The sequence below is a fragment of the Natator depressus genome, chromosome 3, assembly GCF_965152275.1.
Source record: "Natator depressus isolate rNatDep1 chromosome 3, rNatDep2.hap1, whole genome shotgun sequence".
NCBI classification, from domain to species: Eukaryota; Metazoa; Chordata; order Testudines; family Cheloniidae; genus Natator; species Natator depressus.
Genome location: NC_134236.1, coordinates 99303606 through 99324666, shown reverse-complemented (window position 1 = coordinate 99324666; position 21061 = coordinate 99303606). Strand labels below are relative to the sequence as shown.

Here is a 21061-nt window from a genome sequence, read left to right as displayed (position 1 = left end):
AAAAACATGGAAACAATAGGTAGGGAATATTGCCTAGAACTTGATAATGGGACAGTATGATATAAAACCTATAGAGCTAAATTAGTACACTTACCTGGGATAAAGAGGGAAAAAATTAACATTAAACGTTATAGACTAGCCTGTACAAAATCCTAATTTAGGTGAGCAATTTAGAGGAAGTCTGGAGAAAGCAGGCAGATAATTCAGCAAATCTAAAGAGCACTAAAAAAAAAGAACCATGGATTGTCCTGCCATGTATTTGAATAGATACAAACCTCTTGTATTCATGTCATTTATGCACTTTATAGTCACACCACACATAGCAGCACGGCCAAGCATGTAATGCAGATTTCAAAAAGGGTCAGTATGAAAATGCTGATCACTTCCCATTATTTAGTGCTTTCCTCTACTTCATTTCATTATTCAGATTATAATTTATTTGACTGTTGTGTACTGCATATGCCTTAAAGGCGTTTGAATCTTTTCTCCCCAGTCCTTTATCATCCATTAAAAGAAGCTCACATAACCTTATCGTCTAATATTATTCACCCTGAAGACAGAAAATTATTCACCCTGTAAACAGAAAATTATGGGTATGTCTCTCTCTGAGTATGAGTCTCTCATCATCATGCACAAACATGTTACATAGGTTCAGTAAAGCTATACAGCATTTCGGAAGGTGGAGTAATTGTAAAACAATGAATACACTGGGGATGCTAAGAGACACAGAGGGCTGTGCCTAAAATTTTACAAGGATGTAATTATCTCACTCAACAACATCCTTTTAAGCTGCCTAATGGCTAGGAAACCATTAAGCAAAATGTGCATCTTTGTAAAAATAGGATGTATGGTAGATGATTTTCAATGCAGAATGACAGTTTCATCTGAAATCTATTGTTCCGTGTAGATTAAATCTCCTCTGCTTTTCATAATGTTCAGTCACAGTCATCAGAATGTTCCCTCATTCTAAATCAGGTGAGGACAGTGGAATTGTGAAGCGGGGGGCTGGTCCAATTGTGGATGGAGAAAGAAGAATGGATACTGGTTTAATACACCAAGGAGCTACTTGGAGAAGTGTGAGAGAAAATGGATGTCAGTTTAGTGCAGTGAGAAGTAGGCAGGCTAGCCACACTGGAAGGAGGATAGATGTTATTTGAAGAGTTCCTCTCTTCATTTAATTCTTCCCCCTACGTCTCAATATTTTGTTGCTTGAGATGAAGTGCATTATAATTATTCTAGTGAAGGCCCTTATATTCTGGTTTTTGCCTGTATATCAAAAAGACTTTTACTGGCCCACCTCTTGTCATCTGTGTGTTTAGAGAGAGAAAACATATTTCCATAAGCTAAAGGCAAGTTTTACGGCAAGCTGTGTGTTTTATATACCAACATCTGTCTCCTAATTGGTCAAGAAGACACACAGATCTAAAAGCCATTTTGGAGGGTGTAAATGCATTGTATAAGAGAAATACAGTGTGCTTTTAAAGCAGGGGAATTTTTTTAGGTATATTTTATTTTATTCTGTATTTATTATATTCTGTATATTACATAAAACAATAAGAAATTTCTAGTTGCCCTCAATATTTTTGAAGTGACTGGAAATTAAAATGGGCTGCAAGTTAAAACCAAACAATTTACCGTAACAGGAAAAATTTGAATAGCTTATAAAAACATGAAGTATTCTCAGTGAACAAACAACTGCCATTTGATAAGTTTTCTGTGAGCAAGTGATATGAATTAACACCTCTTGGTTGACAATTGGGCTGAAAAGATGAACTGCATCAAGTCAGGACCACAGCTGAAGAGAAAAGACAGTTACTCCAATACACAGTCTGAATGTACTGGAGCAATAGCAAATATTTCAAGAGTATGAATATATTTTATATGACTAAATGTTTCCAAAGCTTTATCTATAAAACTGTCAGCATAAATCTCTGTCTAATATTAACAAATGCAACTTTAAATTCAGATCATTATAGCAGTGCACGTGTGTAAGGGGCAAATCATGCCACTATTACAATCTTTTCAGCTGGCAATTAATACAAAATATTGTATTTTCAGTTTTCACCACAATCTCTCATGCATAATATGTACTATAAATATTCTGACCTATCTCCTAGTGAAAAGCATCTCAGAAAGCATGTATGCCAAAGAAAAATGGTTTCACAAACACTGACCTCACAATAAATGATACTTCAAGATATACATGTTTTACAGACATCTACCCTCTTACCTATTTTAAGTAAAAAAAGCCAAAGATAATGATAATGGAATCAGATTTTTTTTCAATACACACAGATCAGAGTATAGTTGAAAGGCTCTCCATCAAGTCTTCCTTTTTCTGGAATTCCTTTGTATGGCTGAAAGATCTCACAATATCTCTCATTTTCCTCTGTTTATTTTCCCTTTCTTGACTTTCAAGCCCTCATATTACATGGAATTTCCATTCCAAAAATACCCACATGGAATATTCTAATAATGATCCAAAACACTGTAGTAAAACCACTGTAAGCTCTAGTGTTTTGAATCATTATTATACAACACTATAGTATCTTTTAAAGTTTTTTTCTGGATGAGTAGGGCAGAGATGGATTAATTCCTGAGGTGATCAATGCTGATACTTTTTTGTAAAAGTGAATGCTCCAGAGCAAGACAAACCATTCCTCCCTTCCGTCAGTGTCTGGGAGCATAATTTTGTTCTTAGTACTACAAATACCTCAATCCTAATATACCACTCTTCCTAAGCATGCAGAAAGCTCATTCACATCAGTGTCAGTTCTGCATGACAACAGAGAGCAAAATATTATGGCTGAAATTGGTGTTGTGTAACTGAACCCAGAATTTTGTCTTAAATATTGTCATCACCATTAAAGTGCCAACACATCAAATTACCCAGAGTTATTTCCCAGTTTAAGTATAAGGGAAATCCATGGAATCTCTGATATCACTATATGGTAACCTATGATAATTATTGACTTTTTAATGTTGACTACTATCTATTCCTCTTTCTGCAATCTCAGGGGCTGCCAGTCAAAAAAGTGGTCGAGTGAACCTGGAATCAATCCCAAGTGTCTTTCTTGATTGTGCAGAACACTTACTAAACTAACCAATCTTATATCATTTCCGCCCCTTTTTCATCAGGGAAAAAGAAGTGAAATCCTGGTTTCATTTAATGTATTTGGAGTTTTGCCATTAACCTCATTGGAGGCAGGATTTCACCTGTGATCTCTACGTCTCCAAATTTTGCGAAAACTCAGACCCAGATCTGGATCAAAATTGTACGGCTCAGGTTCACCTCTGTTCTCCACTGTTCGTAATCCCCCATCTGTTGCAGATGGCTGAGACTCAGTAGCTAGCAAGATTTAAACATGCAGAGGCTGGTGCAGTGGTTCTCAAACTTTTTGCCTTCATAACCCCATTTTCAGACTTATTGCTTCTTGCTACCCCAGAAAGCATGGAGGATGGTATTTTGCTCTGCAAAATGGTGTCCTCTGCACAGCATGACTTCACATGAACCATACATGCGAAGTCAGACAGCATGGAGTCTGCCATTTTGTAGAGAAAAAAGGCATCCTCCACACACACAGAATTGCAATCTCACCTGCTGATGATGCTACCCCATTTGGGGTTCTGATACATAGTTTGGGAACTGCTAGGCTGATGGCAGGACATTCGCTCAAATTTTCTCTCTACAATAGTAGAGTGCAGGTTTGTTGGCTGCATGGCGTAGTGCAATGTCCATCTCTTTTCACAGGGTTAAATTAAATAAACAAAATTTTGTATTTTTTTAATATATATATTTCCCAGCTTCTCTATTTGTCTTACATTTTTTCCCTTTCTCTTTTATTTTTCACCCTTTCATTTAAGTCCTTGCTTGCACATTAGTACCATGTTGGCAGCATATATCTGAGGATAAGGATTTGTTGTTTAAATATTGCTGCAGATCTCAAAATATTGTGACTAAACTTTTACAGATGAGTCTGAATTGTACATATAATTGATCTCCTGAAAAGTGCTCAATAATAGGTGAATTATTATTTTATTATTTATTATGGGTATTACAGCAAAGCCTACAAGCTCTTATCAGGATTGTGCTAGCCACTGTGCAAACACACAGAAAATCTTCGTCCCTGTCCAGGTGAGTTTACAATCTAAGGCCCTAATTCTCCAATGACTCGCTCATGATTTTATGCACTCTGGGCAGACCAGTTGAAGTCTCTAGAATTACTCACAGAGCATAAAGTTAAGCATGTGTAAGTCTTTGCAGAATCAGGATCTAATTTAAGATGAGATGCAACAGACTATAGACTTGATCCAAATCTGATTGAAATGAATGGAAATATTTTCATTGACTTCAGTAGGCTTTGGCTCAAACCATATTGAAGAAGAAAGAGGGAGGGAGGACAAGTGTGAGAACATTGGAAACTCTGAGTTACATATTGTGGCCATGTGCATAATTTTAAGTTTTTATGCCCAAAACCATCTAATGCAGGTGAAGGGGCAGAGAGCGGCAAAAAGACAACCCCTATGCATTGAGTTACTCTTGGGCATAAAGGATTGTGGCCATCCCTTTTTAACTCTGACAGAGAAGCACATATTTCTGAAATACAGTTGTAACTATCAAAAGGTCAACATTTACACCCCAATACCTGAGATACCACAACTAATGTCTATTACAAGTAGGATATTTCGTTGCCTGTATCTCTGACACCAGGCTGTGGTAGCTGTTGGTCAATGGTGACATTTATAGTGGTGAAAACTGCATAGATATTTATATTATTTAACATCATAGGCGTGCCTAAGCAGAGTAAATTATTACAAATTAAAACTAATATCTGTGAGTAATTAGAGAAAATCTGGGGGAAATTTTTTGTATTTGAAATTAAACAATTTGTTCCCAGCATCATTAAAAATAAGCTCTGTTGCTAATTTTCTTATTGGTTATGAAGGCTACTGTTTGCTTGAACAAAAAGGGGAAAATAAGACATTAGAACTGGACTACATAAGAGCACAGATTTCAAGGATCATGTATATTAATCAGTGTGGAGGCCTCCTCAGCATGACACTGAGCATACAAACTCTTCACTCCCTGGAATTTTTGAAAATCTGATGGCTTCATTTGGAACCAATCAATTGGGGGCAATGATATAAGTGCCAAAATTACTTATTTAAAAATAAAGAAATAGATTAGAATTAATTCAGAGGCATATTAGGCTATTTTGAGTATTGAACTTCTCAGAAGAAATTTATTTTTGGCTATAATTTTTCTCATCACTGCTCTAGCTGCTCATCAGACTAGACCTAACATTGGTCTGTTCTGGGAGTGTAATAAGGAGATTTATTCCATGTGTCTATGCTATCCACATGTAATTATCTTTCTGTTATTATGTGACTGTAAACAAATTCTTCCCTTTGTACAACAACTGTATTTTTTTAAAAAATCCCCCTTTTTCCATTCTGCCTGTGGCTCTCTATAATATAATTATTACAAAACAATACTGACAAAAATGCCACCTACTAAGCAACAAAAATGATGTTATGAAATAGTTGCTCGACAAGATGACGCTATACTGCAAATAAAAAAAAATTATGTTCAGTCAAAAATATGATTATTTAAATCCAAATGCACACCTCTCTGGTGGTGGTTTTTTTTTTGCCTAGTCACTTTAAATTGTCCCACCATTAAGATGTTTAGTATAAAAGAGACCTTTAATATAAATGTTACATTTAAATAATGTTACATTGTAATAGATTGGTTAAAAGTTTACTTTTAATAGGATTTCAATTTGTATTCCTTAACTTTTATGTGTTATTTTTAAATATAGTACTGCCATTTAAAGAACACTTCCAAAAAATTAATTAGTAGAAATCATTTGGTATTAAATATCCAAAATCAATGGACAAATATTTAATATGACAGACCAAAATGTTAATAGTTTAACAAGACTATGCTTTAAATTTATATTATTTACGTGTGTGTGTGTGTATGTTTGCATTAAGCTAGACCATTTTAAAACCATCTAATAATCTAGGACTTTACATCACAATTCTTGCAATTACCACCAATGCACCAATATTTAAAATAAAATTATTGAAAGGAACAAAAATATCCAGGCGAATACTCATATATCATTTGTTTGAAATATTGCAGGTATGTAATATTCCTTATGGGGCATTCATTTGCTCCATTTTAGTCACTATTAGTCACTTAATCAATATTATTATGGTTTTATTACAGTTGAAAGTGGTTAGCCATAAGGGTTTTATTGCGTTTTCTGGAAAAAAAATGTCTTATACACTCAAGCTGAATGATAACAACATAAAGGGGCCAAATCCTCAGCTGCATCAGAGTGAAACTTGGCACAGCTATGGGCTTGGGGAGGTGGGCAAAGCCTCAGAGCTTCTCTAAATGATGCCTCTCTGCAATGGCTCTTGGTGGGCCCTTTGACAGCTGGTGATCAGTGGAGTGCAACAGTGTATCACCAACACTCCTTGTGTCTGTTATGCCCCTAGAATGCCCTCGATGGGCTAGGAGGGAGAAGCATAGAGTTGGCTATATTGGCTCTAGGCTACCTGGGGTTTCCACTCTGGTAGGGGAGTCCCCAGCCTGCCACTGGAGCAGGCAGACCTGTGGAAATAGGGAGTAGAGTGATATCGGTTTTATATTATTTAATACTAGTCTCCTCTGGTGCACAGCTAGGAATAATATGGGCCACATATTAAAACATATTAGAGAAAATACCTCTATTTGTGCATTTGCAACTTGGCTCTTCCACATGCAATTTTGAGCACTTTCACTTGTGTGTGCAAATGCTAAAACCCATTTGTACATGCAAACTCAGTACTAATGTTGTTTTGCGTATATGCAAGTTATTTGCATACACACAAAAATACAAGCTGAGTTGAGGCTGCACTGACAATTTTGGCTATATTACTAATTAGTAATACAATAACCATAGACTTATTTTCCTTAATATTGCACTCATACTGTGAATTGTATTTTACAAATTATCATTGACTTCACTGGGAGTTTTGGGTGCTCAGCACATCTGAAAATCAGGCCTCTTCCATTTAGGTACCTACCTATGGCTTTAGATGGCTTACTTTAGGTGCCACACTGAAAAATGCAATCAATGTTTTATAGGTAGGTAGCTATATACAGCATGGCTTGATGGTCCATTGCCCTGCACCTTGTATCATCATTTACAACACTGCAGAGAGGGTGTAAAATACTGCCATTCTGATCTGGTAGCATTTTACATGCACTTTACTCTCACGTTGCTCCGATATAAATGAAAAGACAACGTGCAGGACAACAGAGAACCAAGCCCTATAACATTTGGGTATATTAGGTCTCTCTATCATTCTCTCTAACGTACCTATGAAGATATTAACGTACTTATACAGAGAATGTAGCATCCTTTTTCAGCACTTACTGAAGTTTCTCATCTAGCTCTCTGTTCACTGACAAGGCAATGTTGGCTCCTTTGTGCATTTGAACACTTGTAAACCTCACCCTGCCAGATTCTGAGCACTTCCTGAGAGATGCTGAAAGCCCAAATGACTGCAATGTTCTGCACCTTACAGCATCAGGCCCATTATGCCTAGCATACTTTAAACAGGACTCCTTTATTCATCCTCTCAAACATCGAAAGACATATTTAGCTCTTGATGGATATGAGCTGTTAATGTTATTCCATGCCAATTTTAGGGTTTAATGCCTATTTTTAGGCTGTTTTGCATTGTTTGTGTTGCACAGTTGCAATTTGTCCTGATTACCTATTAGCTGGTTTAATAGTAATGGTACCTGAGTCCGTACCAAAGTCTCTGGAAATTTAGGCTGAGTAAAGATGAAATGAGTACTCCAGGATTTTACCCAAAGCGAAAATAAAAATTTTAGTTTTATGGTGCCTATCTGCTTTGGTGTTATATGCGCCTCACATGGAAAGAAAATCACAAAATGAAAAAGCTTCAATTAAAATTCAACAACAAGATAAAATCCAGATAAAACATTAAAACCAGATCATTGTGGCCTGCCAATATATTCAAGTATGCATAGAATAAAAATCTTATATACTGGGGGCTTATTGGATCCCTATCTGTGTTCTGTTTTAAATAGAACAATGATGTGAATGCCTGGAGGGGGGAAAAAAATCACAATTAAATTAGTTCCTATTCATTTTCTCTTTTTTAAGAAAATGCCTTATTTCAGTTCATGATTGACTCAGTGTCCAAGAATACGTTCTGCAACCTGATTTTTATGTGCTTTTGAGAATACATAAGGAATTATCACAGAAAAATGAAATTCTGGGCTCAGAACAAACATAATATCCAATTTCCAAAATTCCAAATTCCAAAAAATAATAAAAGAGAAGACAATTTGAACACACAAAAACTGAAGGCAAGGGCAAAAAGTATGAGTTTTGTAAAATGTAACTCAACAGTGTTTTAGGCTAGATTGGCTATTCATTTTATCCTTTAAACAAAAGACATTCTTTGTTTCTGAATAGATTGTACCCTGACTGCTTCTATCTTCTCAATTTCAATAGGAGGTTGTGAACCAGCATGTCCAAGGCTTTCTATAAGCCTTGATGAATACTTTTCAGAGTCTATGTATGATTCATGGCAAAAAGCAGTGGAGCTGCTGATTAAACATTTAGGAACATACTAAAATATTCAATAAACCCAGATCTTTAATCTGTCACAGCAGCATCCCCAACCTTTGGCAACTCTGCAAACTTCGAAACTGACTAAAAGAAGTCCTTCAGAGCCTTGCTGTGGATTTTCAATGATGGTATTAAACTGTACTGAAGATTTTACCAGCATCTTGAGGTTTGTGAAAATGGGAGGCCAGAATGCTAGGGAAATGAGAAGTCTGGTAGATATTTTCAAAAAAATAAAACAAAACAGCTACATAATTGACTGGCACCATAGCAAGATTCAGCTCCTGAGATGCGACACAAACACCATAACCCCCTGAAAGGTAATGTTAGTATACGTACAAATGCACTCCATGCCATCACGCACATGCTGGTGCTTGCAGCCTGCACAAGTCCACCCTGTGGATCCAGGTTTGCAAGTGCACTGTCCGGTGACAGGGTCACAGGGGATAGGCAGTGAACCGTATGGATCACACTCACATTCTTGGCAGGACCTTCCTGGAGTTCTTGGGTCACCGGTGTAGCCAGGGGAACATCTAGACATTATAAATATCAACACAGATTTGTCCTCTTAAGAATGCAGTGTATTATATTTATCTTGTCAGCAGTTGACAAGTTGAGCACCCAAAAGCACAAGCCTTGGGATTTTTGGGGCACTTTATGAACAAATATATATTTATGTAAGGGAGAAATTTGCATACCACCTGACCAACTGATTATAGGCACAATCCTGTAATCAATATGTGGGTTTCAATCAGGACAGCAGGGTTGGGCAAAATGATGCCAAGGCCTAATGCTCCCTAAAAGCTTTGCAGACACTCAAGCCCCATCAGAAGTAAAACTCTACAACAGACTGACTTGAAATCTCCCCTATGATCTACCTTTTATCAAGAGACTGTCTGGCTGTTGTGTTTAAAAGAGAAATTTGTACTAATAATCTCCTGATAACTGTGACCAGCCTATTCATACTGTGTTATGCAGCTATTTGTTGTTATGGGTAGAACAACTGCAGTCTCTTTGGTTATTAATAAATCTAACTGTAAATTTCTTCCTTGTGGTCAAGGTCAAGAAGGCTTCACTAACAGCCAAAAAGGGAACTTTAGGATGACATCAGGACAATTTATATGTATAACACATAATTTTAGATAAATGTATCATTTTCTTTAGCTCTTGGAGTACAATGAAAAAAGAACATGGAGTAAAAAAAGACTAAGCCAATAGAATTTTGGAATTAACAATAATGAGTTTATCCACTCTCACTTTACAATAGAAATTGTTAAACTACCTGATAAATCCAGATTTTAAACCATATACAGGAGAGGAAATAACTTATCAAAAGAAGCATATTTAGAAGATACTTAATTATTTACTGACATCCATTGAAAGGCATTATGCCTCTTTCTACACTGTCCCCTTTCTAATTCTCTCTCTCCATCTCATCCCACACAATTACCATACCTTTCACAGTACTGGCCTTCATATCCAGGTGGGCAAGCGGTACACCGGTAATCACTGAGACCTTCCGCAACACAAGAAGGGCTAAAGCTAAACCGGGGGAAACAAAGAATAAAAAGCTATTTCTACTGTACTCCATTTATATACCATCTCATGCTAAGCAGCTGTACAGGGCCAGTAATAGAGTCTCCTCTTCAATGTTAATATCAGGATTTTCTTACCCACTATGTACCCTCTTTCTTACCCGCTAATGTACCTGCTATGTACATCTAGTGGCGAGATACTCATCAGTGATAACAATTCTTCTATAAGTCCCGAGCTGTGATGTGAATGGTGTCAAAGGGTGAGCAGCGAAGGGAAAAATTCTGCTATTTTTCCAGCAACAGTAAATTTTCCAACCTCAGCCATACTTTGCTGATTTCCATGTCCTCTGGTCCTTGTTTTGTAATGTAGCATCTGCTGGTGTGTATGGGTGCCTCTGCCCTCTGATGGATAGAATCAGACCTGCTGAAGTGTTACTTCTTCTTCTTCTGATTATTATTATTATTATTATTACTACCATAATGCTTAGGATTTCTAGTTGTGGACCAGGACGCCACTATGCTAGGTGCTGTACAAACAGAACAAAAAGAGGCTCCGTCTCCTGCTGAACCATGGCCACTGGGAGCTGCAGACGGCCATGCCTGTGGATGGTCAATGTAAACAAACTGCCTTGCAGCCCGCCAGTGGATTGCCCTGATGGGCCACAGGTTGCCCGCCACTGGTCTAAGTATAAGACATGGGGACAATAGATGGATGAAGACAGACAGGGGAATTCAAAGAAACAATGAGAAAGTATTGGTCAGCATGATAGGCAGTGGTCTCAGCATATGTGCTACTCCTGGGAGAATTCTGTGCCAAAAAAGTAAAAATTCTGTGCCAAAAAAGTAAAAATTCTGCATACAATATTTTCAAATTCTGCAAAATTCTGCATATTTTATTTGTCTAAATAATGTAATCACACTGGTTTCAATTACTTAGGTAATTTATTTAAACTACAATACAATAAATGGAGAATGGGAGCGAGGAGCACTGGAGAAAATCCCCAAGCCCCAAATAGTAATGTAGCTAGGTTTGATCCTTAATTTCTAGTTATTAGTCAACCAACATATGCAGCCAAATGCTCAGTGTTACATCAAAGGCAACTAAAGAGCAAGTGAGGGCTGAGGAATCAAACTCATAATTTATATTGGTTACTGACCATCACCAGAAAGGGCAGTAGCAAATAGTTCATGGAGCATATTTTTTCAGTCCAAAACTTTAGACCAGCTCTAATCACTAAAGCACAATAAGCATTTATAAGGCCATACTGTCCTTTATACCACTCTGGCAATGTGAAGGAGCCTTAAAACTTTTACACCTGTTTTATACTTCTGGGGGAATTCACTAAGAACAATGGGAACAACTGACTAAGCAGGCAGGCTGCTACATTCTGCTCTGCCTAAGGGGACGGAGCCTGCCCCATGCTTACCTCCTCAGAAACACCCCAAAGACCTGCCCCTCCATGCCGAGCATGCCGCAGTAGCGAGTAAGAGGGTCAGAATGTCTCTCTCTCTCACACGTATGACTGCCCAGCCCCACTCCCGGTGGTCATTTATGTCTCTACCAGCTGCTCCGGGCACCTGAACCCACCTGCCTGTGCTGGTGGGGAGGGGTGGGTGACCACTCTTGCATCTTCCCCATTAGAAGTCATTCTTCTGTGGGGAGGCAAAGAAATCTGTGGGGGGCATGAATTCTGTGCATGTGCAGTGACGCAGAATTCCCCCAGGAGTTGCCAGCAGCCTAACCATTGTCAAGTTTTTTGTAGGCATCATGGCAAAGGAATGTTTGAGGGAGGATTTTGAAGGTGGATAAGGTGATAGCTCTGAGACTGTTTACAGGGAGTGCCTCCCAAGCATGAGTGGTAGCAAGGGAGAAAGCACAAAGGTGCTTGTTTGAAAATTTAACTAACAGGTGATGGAGGCTGATGTCATAAGATGATTTGGAGGTGGGAGTTGACATCTTGATAATGGGTGAGAAATGATAGGTAGCATGTGGATAGGCCATGTAGGATCTTAAGAGTGAAGATGAGTAGTTTATGTTTAGCGTGACAGAGAAAAGGAGCCAGTGGAGGGATGCAAAGAGAGGGTTGACATGGTCAAAATGAATGGCTAGGAAAACTATCTTTGCAGGAGCATTTTGAATAGCTATGAGCAGGACAAAACTGTGTTTGTCAAGGCTAGAGAAAAGGATGTTGCAGTAATCAAGACATGAGATGAACCGGAGTTTTAGTTGTGTGGGTGGATAGGAAAGACCATTATCTTAGGGCTTGTCTTCACAGGTAATTGATGCCAAAGTTATGGGCCTAATAGGCAGGCAGAATGGTGGTGCTGGGAGAAGGCCTTGGGAAGAGAGGGGTAGATTATGAGCTCTGTTTTAGCCATGTTGAATTTGAGCTGACAGCTAGACATCCACAAGGAGATGTTAGAGAGAGGCTGAGATTTCAGTTTAGACAGAGGGAGACAGGTCTGGAATAGAGAGGTAGATCAGTGAGTCATCAGCAGAGAGGTGACAGCTGATTTGTTGTTTGTGGATGAGATTACCCAGAAGTATGGTGTAGAGGGAGAAGAGAAGGGGACCAAGGACAGAGCCCTATGGAACCACAACAGAATGTTGATGGGCAGGATGAGCCAGAACCTCTTGAAGACACTCTGAAGGAGCGATCAGAGAGGGAGGAGAAAAAACAGGGCAGGATAAAGTAACAGAAGCCAAGGGAGGATATGATTTCAAGACGAGCATGGCTGATCATGTCAAAGATGGCTAACAGGCCAAGGAGCACGGGGATGGAATACTGGCTCTGAGCTTTGACTAGGAAGAGGTCATTAAAGACTTTGGCAAGATCGTTTGTGACGATCTCACACTCTTGCCCTAATACTACCCTATTGAAAGAATAATTTGTTTTAGCTCAAGCAGTGAATGTGTGTATTTTAGACACAGAATATAATGAGTTCTGTTCACGATAAATTGGTGACTGTAGTGTGTACCCACGAAAGATGTGTACAATAGCGTGCTATTGGAATATTAGTAAGTCAGGATCCTGTACTCACAGTTTTAAAAAAAAATAGGAGGGGAGGAGGGAGACACAGCTAAGCATCAAAATGGTGCTTGTGCTACAAAATGTATCCACCTATTTGTGCAGGGAGTGCCAAATCAGATTAATGCTAAAAAGCACTGAGGTGCTGGTGGCCCAGAACTCCCCACTTTGGTATAGTGCAGTCAGCATCCTTATAATGCATTAAATCAATAATGCTTGAATGAGTAATAAAAATTACACCTTTGCATAAAATGTAAACAAATTGATCTACTACTCACAAACTCATTATCCAACACATTTTCAACTGTGTAAAAATAGATCTACACACCCATTAGCAACTTACTCCCTCCAGTTTTTCAGCTCATCATATTTGAAGCTGAAAGCTGATTGTGCAGAAAAACAAAAACATCTTTAAAAACTTAAAGCCTTAAACTTAGTTGTGCTCTTGAAAACTTAAAAAATAAAAATAACTGAATTCTATTTCTTCAAAAAAATGTTATCGTGTCAGTCTGTGTCATCCAAGTACCAGCTCGTGTGTAGTTCACCTAGGTGTCTGTAGCTTTATTATTACGGGGCTACAATAGAGTGGCTGAATCTGATTTTTTTCCCCCTCTAATATTATCTCAAAGAGCTTGTAACGAGAAAGTGGAACAAATATAAATCAGGCTGGCCGTTATCAAATCAAATCAATTCAAGAAAACCTTTTCTGTTATAAATAAGGCACGTGGACCATGTCCCAGAGGTTAAAGCGCTGCACTGCTACAGAAGAAACCTGGATTCAAGTTGCATTCAAGACTTTCATTGGCTAGGCTGATAAGACTTGGAAGAGCTATGGAGGTTGCACAGCAATTTCCTGAGGAAAAGGGAACCTTGAATCATCCTTAAGTAATTGCTTTGGTTGATCTAGACTCAGCATTTATGAACTCAGAAAGAATTCTTGATGCCGTTTGCTTCACATGAAAGATCAGGGAAATCTTGGGTATTGAGGATGGAAAGAGGAGCCGTTCCCACCCAAAAAACCAAAACCACCCCCAAAATTATAAAATGATGAAGACATAAGATGACATCTCAAAGGGGAAGTGTACTGACCAAAGTACTTATTAGCACATCCTAAAGGTCAATCAGTGAGAAAGAACACAGAATGTGGCTTTGGAGAAAGCCCTCGCCCCTCCCTCGGCCTTTCAAAAGAAAGATCATGTGCCATAAACCTCTTAAGAGGCAACAAAGAATGATTCCTGATGGCACCTAGGGCTTCCCATCACAATAACAAACAAATCTCAAGTATCATTTGTGGGAAACAAGGAGAGAGGGAGGTGGGAAGGTTCATTAGCATAAGGCAACCAATAAAGTGGATACTGCAGTAACTGCATTGTGATTAAACTATTCTATCCTTCACAAATTGCCTAAAACCCATGTAACGTTAAATAAGGAATCAATAAATTGCACAGCAGAAAGAGAAAGGCACTGTAATACATTTATACCAACACAATATATGAGCAAAAGACTATTTACAGCTCCCTTGTGGCTACATTGTACTTGAGCTCTGCTCTAGCTTCACTTATGAGAAACCTTTTGTAACACACATTCATTATCTGTGGAGCATTGCATTTTCCACCCATTATTAATTTATTCATCATTAATTAGCAAAGGAGCAGTCCCTGACTCTTCAGCAAGATCAATTAGCAAAAGTGGATTGGACATTTTTAGCGGGCACTTATACTGTGTACAGCTGACTGAGAACACTGAGTGAGACCAAGACAATGTTATTATTGGCTGGAAGAAGCAGCTTAATGCCACAAGCTTACTTGTTGCTGGGAATGGTTAGAGGACAAGCACAAGGATGGCAGTCCTCTGGAGATCCTGGGACGTTCCCATAGAATCCGACTGCGCACCTCTCACAATGATCGCCAGCGGTGTTGTGCCTGCAGTTCTGTGAGGAGGGAGGGAGAAAGAAAGCGGACCATATTTTGTTCCCAGCCCAAGGGAGTCAGACATTCTTTGATACAAGGGATCTTTTTCACTGAATGAGTTCTACACTACTGTCTCTGATGCAGTTCTCACTGGAGCTGCCTTCTTTGAGACTCTCCAAAAGACATGCTGTGTGTGTTACATATGGGTTTACGTGGAGGAGGAATGGAAGCCTGCAACTAGCCACATGTATTCCTGCAATTTCTCATCCTGTTCATCTATCTTTCCCTTTCTTTCTCTGCTCCAGCTGTCAAAGTAGGATAAACAATTAACACTCCATCTTAATGTGTCACCAGTGCAGGGGATGTTATTGTCTATCAGAATAGCACGCTGTTTAGTGTGAAACAAACAATAAGTTGCGTATTGGGCTTACAGGTGTAATGGGGCAATCACCTCTGGAGTGCCTCCAAGTGGCGAAGTGCAGTATCACAATCCTTTTCTCACCCTTGGTGCCTCCTGCATGCTGCTGGCTGACCTTGATGGTCAGTGGTTTGGCCCTGTGACCCAGTCACAAAATTCAAATGAATCTCTTCTGTTCAGGCTCCCAAATAAGGCCTGTCCCCTGCATGGGGTTTATGCCCCTTTACCTGTGGCTGCCAAGGAAAGCCAGGCCTCTCCACTACTCTTGATTCCAACCCAGGAACCCTATAAACAGCAGACACATACTTCTTACTCTAGACCATTGCTGCTATTTCCCTAGGCACTTCCGACCCAGCCCCTTTTATCTCCATTCCCCAGGTTCTCTTGTATCTCCAGGCTAAAGAGGAGTACCCTTCTTCAACAGGTTTCTTGCTTCAACCTGCAGGAGTTTGGGGGAGAAAAAATTACACTACGTGACTGCAATCCCTAACTCAAGAAGGTCATTCTGGGAAAACTCTGAAGGTAGGTTCATTTTTTGGTCCGGCAACCTTGACAGTGTCCCATCTTTAAAGCAAGAGATTAAAATATGACCTCCAGATTTTCAATTTTGGCACACAGCAGATTAACTTTAGAAGAACATAGTGCACTAGGTTAGGAACAGCCTACGATTTATACCTGACATATAGATGTTTCAGGGTCACACATATTACTATGTCCATGGCATTGACATGCGGCACAGGTGCCTAGGGTTGGGCCAGGTCTCCTGCCAGATGATCTAGAAGGCAGTCTATAAAATCCTGGAGAACATGCCTACAAGAAGGAAAACAGATCATCACATAATAGATGGAAACTGGGAGTATGGCAAGCTCATCTTCACCACCAGCAGCTTTTACAAGTTGCCAGGCCCTCAGCTATGTTAAAAATAATATATAGTACTTTACAAATAGCGGAACCAACAAAAATTGGAAACATTATTGCAAAATCCCTGGAACGCTGCCCTGGCACCAGCCTTTTCATAGTACAGCTACAGAGACCTTTCATTCACATGCAAAATACCCAGTCTTTCTCACTGTGCATCAAGCATCCTTCCCTTCATATCTTGAGAAAGAGGGTTTATTTTCAAAATAAAATTGTTGCACGGGCTACAGGGAGCAAGCAGGAGGGTTCTGTTTCCCTTGTCCTTGGTGGGTTTTTCAGAGTTGACAAGCTAATATCTGCTTGATGGATAACAAGCAAATGTCCAATGACACTCAGCAAAAACATTCTTCATGTATTATTTATATCTGTATAATTTAAATACTATAGAAGTAAAGAATTAAAAATAATAAAAGCTCTAATAAAATTTATTCTTGATCTGATTTTTTCCACTTGGTAATAAAATTCTGAGAACCCACGAAAGATGGTTAGGAAAGCTGACATGTGCAAAATCAAACCTTTCATCTTCATTTCAAACTTATTATGTAAGTATATCAATGTGGACCTCCAAAAACATACAGCTATGACCATACAAAAAAACCTAACCAAAGCAGGATTGTTTTGGAGAGTCATCCCATTAGGAGAAAGTGTACCTAGATAAGAGAAACTCTACAACCTCAACCCCCACAAACCCACCCCAGGGATCTTCTACATGCCTCTCAAGATAAACAAGGGAACTGGTGCACACCCTTATATCATGCAACAGCACTGTTATTGAAGGAATACTCGGTCTCACAGAAACAATCCTCAAACCACTCATCACCAAAAGGGCCAGTTTCCTCCAGGACACAACCAACTTCCTCCAGGAACTCTGCAACATTAACAACTTCCCTCAGAACACCATCCTTGCCACCCTGGATGTCACTTTCCTGAACACCAACATCCCTCACCATGATCATAGAATCACAGAATATCAGTGTTGGAAGGGACCTCAGGAGGTCATCTAGTAACGCATTCCAGTGTTTCACCATCCTCCTAGTGAAAAAGTTTTTCCTAATATCCAACCTAAACCTCCCCCACTGCAACTTGAGACCATTATTCCTTGTTCTGTCATCAGCTACCACTGAGAACAGTCCATCCTTTTTAGAACCCGCTTTCAGGTAGTTGAAAGCAGCTATCAAATCCCGCCTCATTCTTCTCTTCCGCAGACTAAACAATCCCAGTTCCCTCAGCCTCTCCTCATAAGTCATGTGTTCCAGTCCCCTAATCATTTTTGTTGCCCTCCGCTGGACGTTTTCCAATTTTTCCACATCCTTCTTGTAGTGTGGGGCCCAAAACTGGACACAGTACTCCAGATGAGGCCTCACCAATGTCGAATAGAGGGAAACGATCACGTCCCTCGATCTGCTGACAATGCCCCTATGTATACATCCCAAAATGCCATTGGCCTTCTTGGCAACAAGGGCACACTGTTGACTTATATCCAGCTTCTCGTCCACTGTAACCCTAGGTCCTTTTCTGCAGAACTGCTGCCGAGCCATTCGGTCCCTAGTCTATAGCGGTGCATGGGATTCTTCCATCCTAAGTGCAGGACTCTGCACTTGTCCTTGTTGAACCTCATCAGATTTCTTTTGGCCCAATCCTCTAATTTGTCTAGGTCCCTCTGTATCCTATCCCTACCCTCCAGCGTATCTACCTCTCCTCCCAGTTTAGTGTCATCTGCAAACTTGCTGAGGGTGCAATCCACACCATCCTCCAGATCATTTATGAAGATATTGAACAAAACTGGCCCGAGGACCGACCCTTGGGGCACTCCACTTGATACCGGCTGCCAACTAGACATGGAGCCATTGATCACTACCCGTTGAGCCCGACACTCTAGCCAACTTTCTATCCACCTTATATGATGGCATTGCTGCCTGCCTCAAATATCTACAACAATGGAAAAAGCTCAGAAATCCATTCCAAACACATGGCCAAACTCATCCATTTCATCCTCACCCAAAATAACTTTACATTTAACAACAACACTTTGTCCAAACCATGGGAACAACCATGGGTTCCAGGATCACTTGTCAGTATACCAACCTCTCCTTGGGCCACCTTGAGGAAGAATTTCTGGATAAATGCAGCACACATCTATCAATGATATTTTCATCCTCTGGACAGACAACCCAAACTCCCTCATAGATTTTCACCACAAGTTCAACAACCACCTCCCATCCATCAAACTCTCTTTAGAACACCTCCACACCAGTATCAAGTTCCTGGACACCTCAATCAGCTTTAACAATGGAATATTACAGACCACTAGATGCAAGAAACCCACAGATCACCACATCTACCTACACAGATCCAGTAACTACACTAGAGACTCTAAGAAATCTGTTACCTACAGCCAGGCACTGAGATACCACATAATATGCTCTGAAGGGGAAGTTCAGGATACATACCTAAACACACTTAAAACAGCCTTCATCAAACAAGGACACACCACCAGAGAAGTAGATCTCATCATAGAATAAGCCATCCAAATATCTCAAAAGAACCTGCTTCAGTACAGAAAACAAACCCCACTGACTGCACACTCCTAGTTATCACCTGTCACCCCACAATAGAACCCATATGGGGTATCTGTTATGCTAGCAGACCCAGCTGCCAGCTCATGCCAAGGCCTCTAAGTCTCACTGAAGACTGACAAATGCATGGCTGGAAACCAGTCTGGCTCATCTGTGTGTTAGTGTTATTAAAATAGGTATTAGACTTATAGAGCTATATTTGGTGTTTGGACTTTATGAAATGCTTGTGAGTTGCTGGATGAATTAATCTCACTTATAATATCTGTACCCCATGTTATAAGGTAATATTTAAGTGTTTTCTTTGTAACAATAAAAGTGTTTGCTATGAAGCTGGAAGACCCCCCGACCCAGTCAGAGGAAAAGCATTACTAAGTATGAAATACTAGTTTACCACACAAGATGCAGTCTCCTGTCCAACAAAAGAAGACCTATAGACACCAGATGAACGATTGTGGAACATCAGTGGACAGAAGACTTTGTTGACTGCTCCCCTCACACCCATGAAGAGCAGATGTGCACAAACCCTCATCTCATCACAGTTTGAACTCTGGGGGAAGGGAATAAAAATCTCTGACCCGAAGATCCTGTATCATTATGCTGCTTGGAATTTGGAGATGGCAATATTTTATGCATAAGCAAGGGATCCCCAACATACTTGGCTATCAGTCCTCATCCTCAAAGGAAACCCGCACAACACTTTCAAAAGACGAGCCTGGGAGCTTAAACTCATAACTTTGCTAGACACTAAGAATCATGGACTGAATAGACTGAATTTATGGCTTATTACAACAATCTATACCCAATAACAACCCCCCCCAGCCTCTTCCACCTCTTCCCTTTCCTCCCTATAACTAGTGGGGGGTGTAATTAAACTGACCACTTCACCTTGATAGGTCCCTTGAAACATGCGTTAACTACATATGCTAAACAAACTATTTAGCAGTTACACTATGAGGCCATGTCTACACTACAGTCCTATATCGGTATAACTATGTCACTCAGGGGTGTGAAAAATCCACACTCCTGAGCAACGTAGTGATACCAACTTAACTACCCTGCCCCGGTGTAAACAGCGCTGTGTCAACAGAAGAAGCTCCCCTGATGGCATAGTAAGTAGCATCTTCACTAAAGTGCACGTGAAGACAAGCCCTGAGTAACTTTCCCAGACTGGAAGAAGAGGTCTGTGAAAGCCTGAAAGCTTCTCTCACTCCAACAGAAATTGGTCTAATAAAAGATATTACCTCACCCACTTTGTCTCTCTAACATCCTGGGACTGACATAGCTACAACATCACTGCATACTGAATATTGTTGTGATAATTGGTGTAAGGGACCATCTATCACAAAGGCAGACTTGCCAAGTGGTAAGATAGACCAGAATCCCCAAGGGGCTCTCTGTGACTCCATGTTAAAACTGTTCAAGTACTTGAGGAGCTCACACTTGATACTTGGTTTGTATCTAACTATAGAACACACAACCAGTTTGGGGTTTGTGCCCTGGTTTCTGGCAGTGTGCCCTGAGGTTGGCATCTATGTTTGTGAACCACTCTAGACAGCCTGACAGTATCAACAATTACAACCCATCCTTGAGGGATCACATCCTGAAATAAATTTTTCCTGAACCCCTACTTTTGGTCTTCAAACAACCCCCCCCCGACACACCCAACTTTGCCAAGCTCATCAGAAGAAGAAAGCTCCCACAGACTAGGACAAACCAACTCAAAGTGATACCAGACCCTGCCAGAACAACAGATGCAAAACCTGCAAACATATTTCCAGTGCTACAATGATCAATACCTTCCACGACACACCTTTCAAGATTCATGGGTCCTACACATGCCTAATGCAACATGTGGTGTACCTCATCCAGTGCATCAAATGCCCTAACAACATCTATGTGGGTGAAACCAGACAATCGCTATGCTCTCAAATGAACTCACACAGAAAAATTATAAAAGATAAAAACACCCTATCAGCTGTAAATGCTTTCTACAAAAAACAAAAACAAAACAAAAA

At 39.8% G+C, this 21061-nt stretch overlaps 1 protein-coding gene across 1 annotated transcript in view; it reads right to left on the bottom strand.

The window, feature by feature from the left end:
- Positions 1–21061, bottom strand: part of LAMA2 (laminin subunit alpha 2) — a 472624-nt gene that overhangs the window by 105512 nt on the left and 346051 nt on the right. The window contains exons 30-33 of the mRNA XM_074948401.1: positions 16228–16362; positions 15030–15154; positions 10116–10202; positions 9000–9193 (exon numbers count right to left, since the gene is read on the bottom strand). Coding sequence (XP_074804502.1) covers positions 9000–9193; positions 10116–10202; positions 15030–15154; positions 16228–16362 — 541 coding nt within the window. The remainder of the gene's footprint in view (positions 1–8999; positions 9194–10115; positions 10203–15029; positions 15155–16227; positions 16363–21061) is intronic.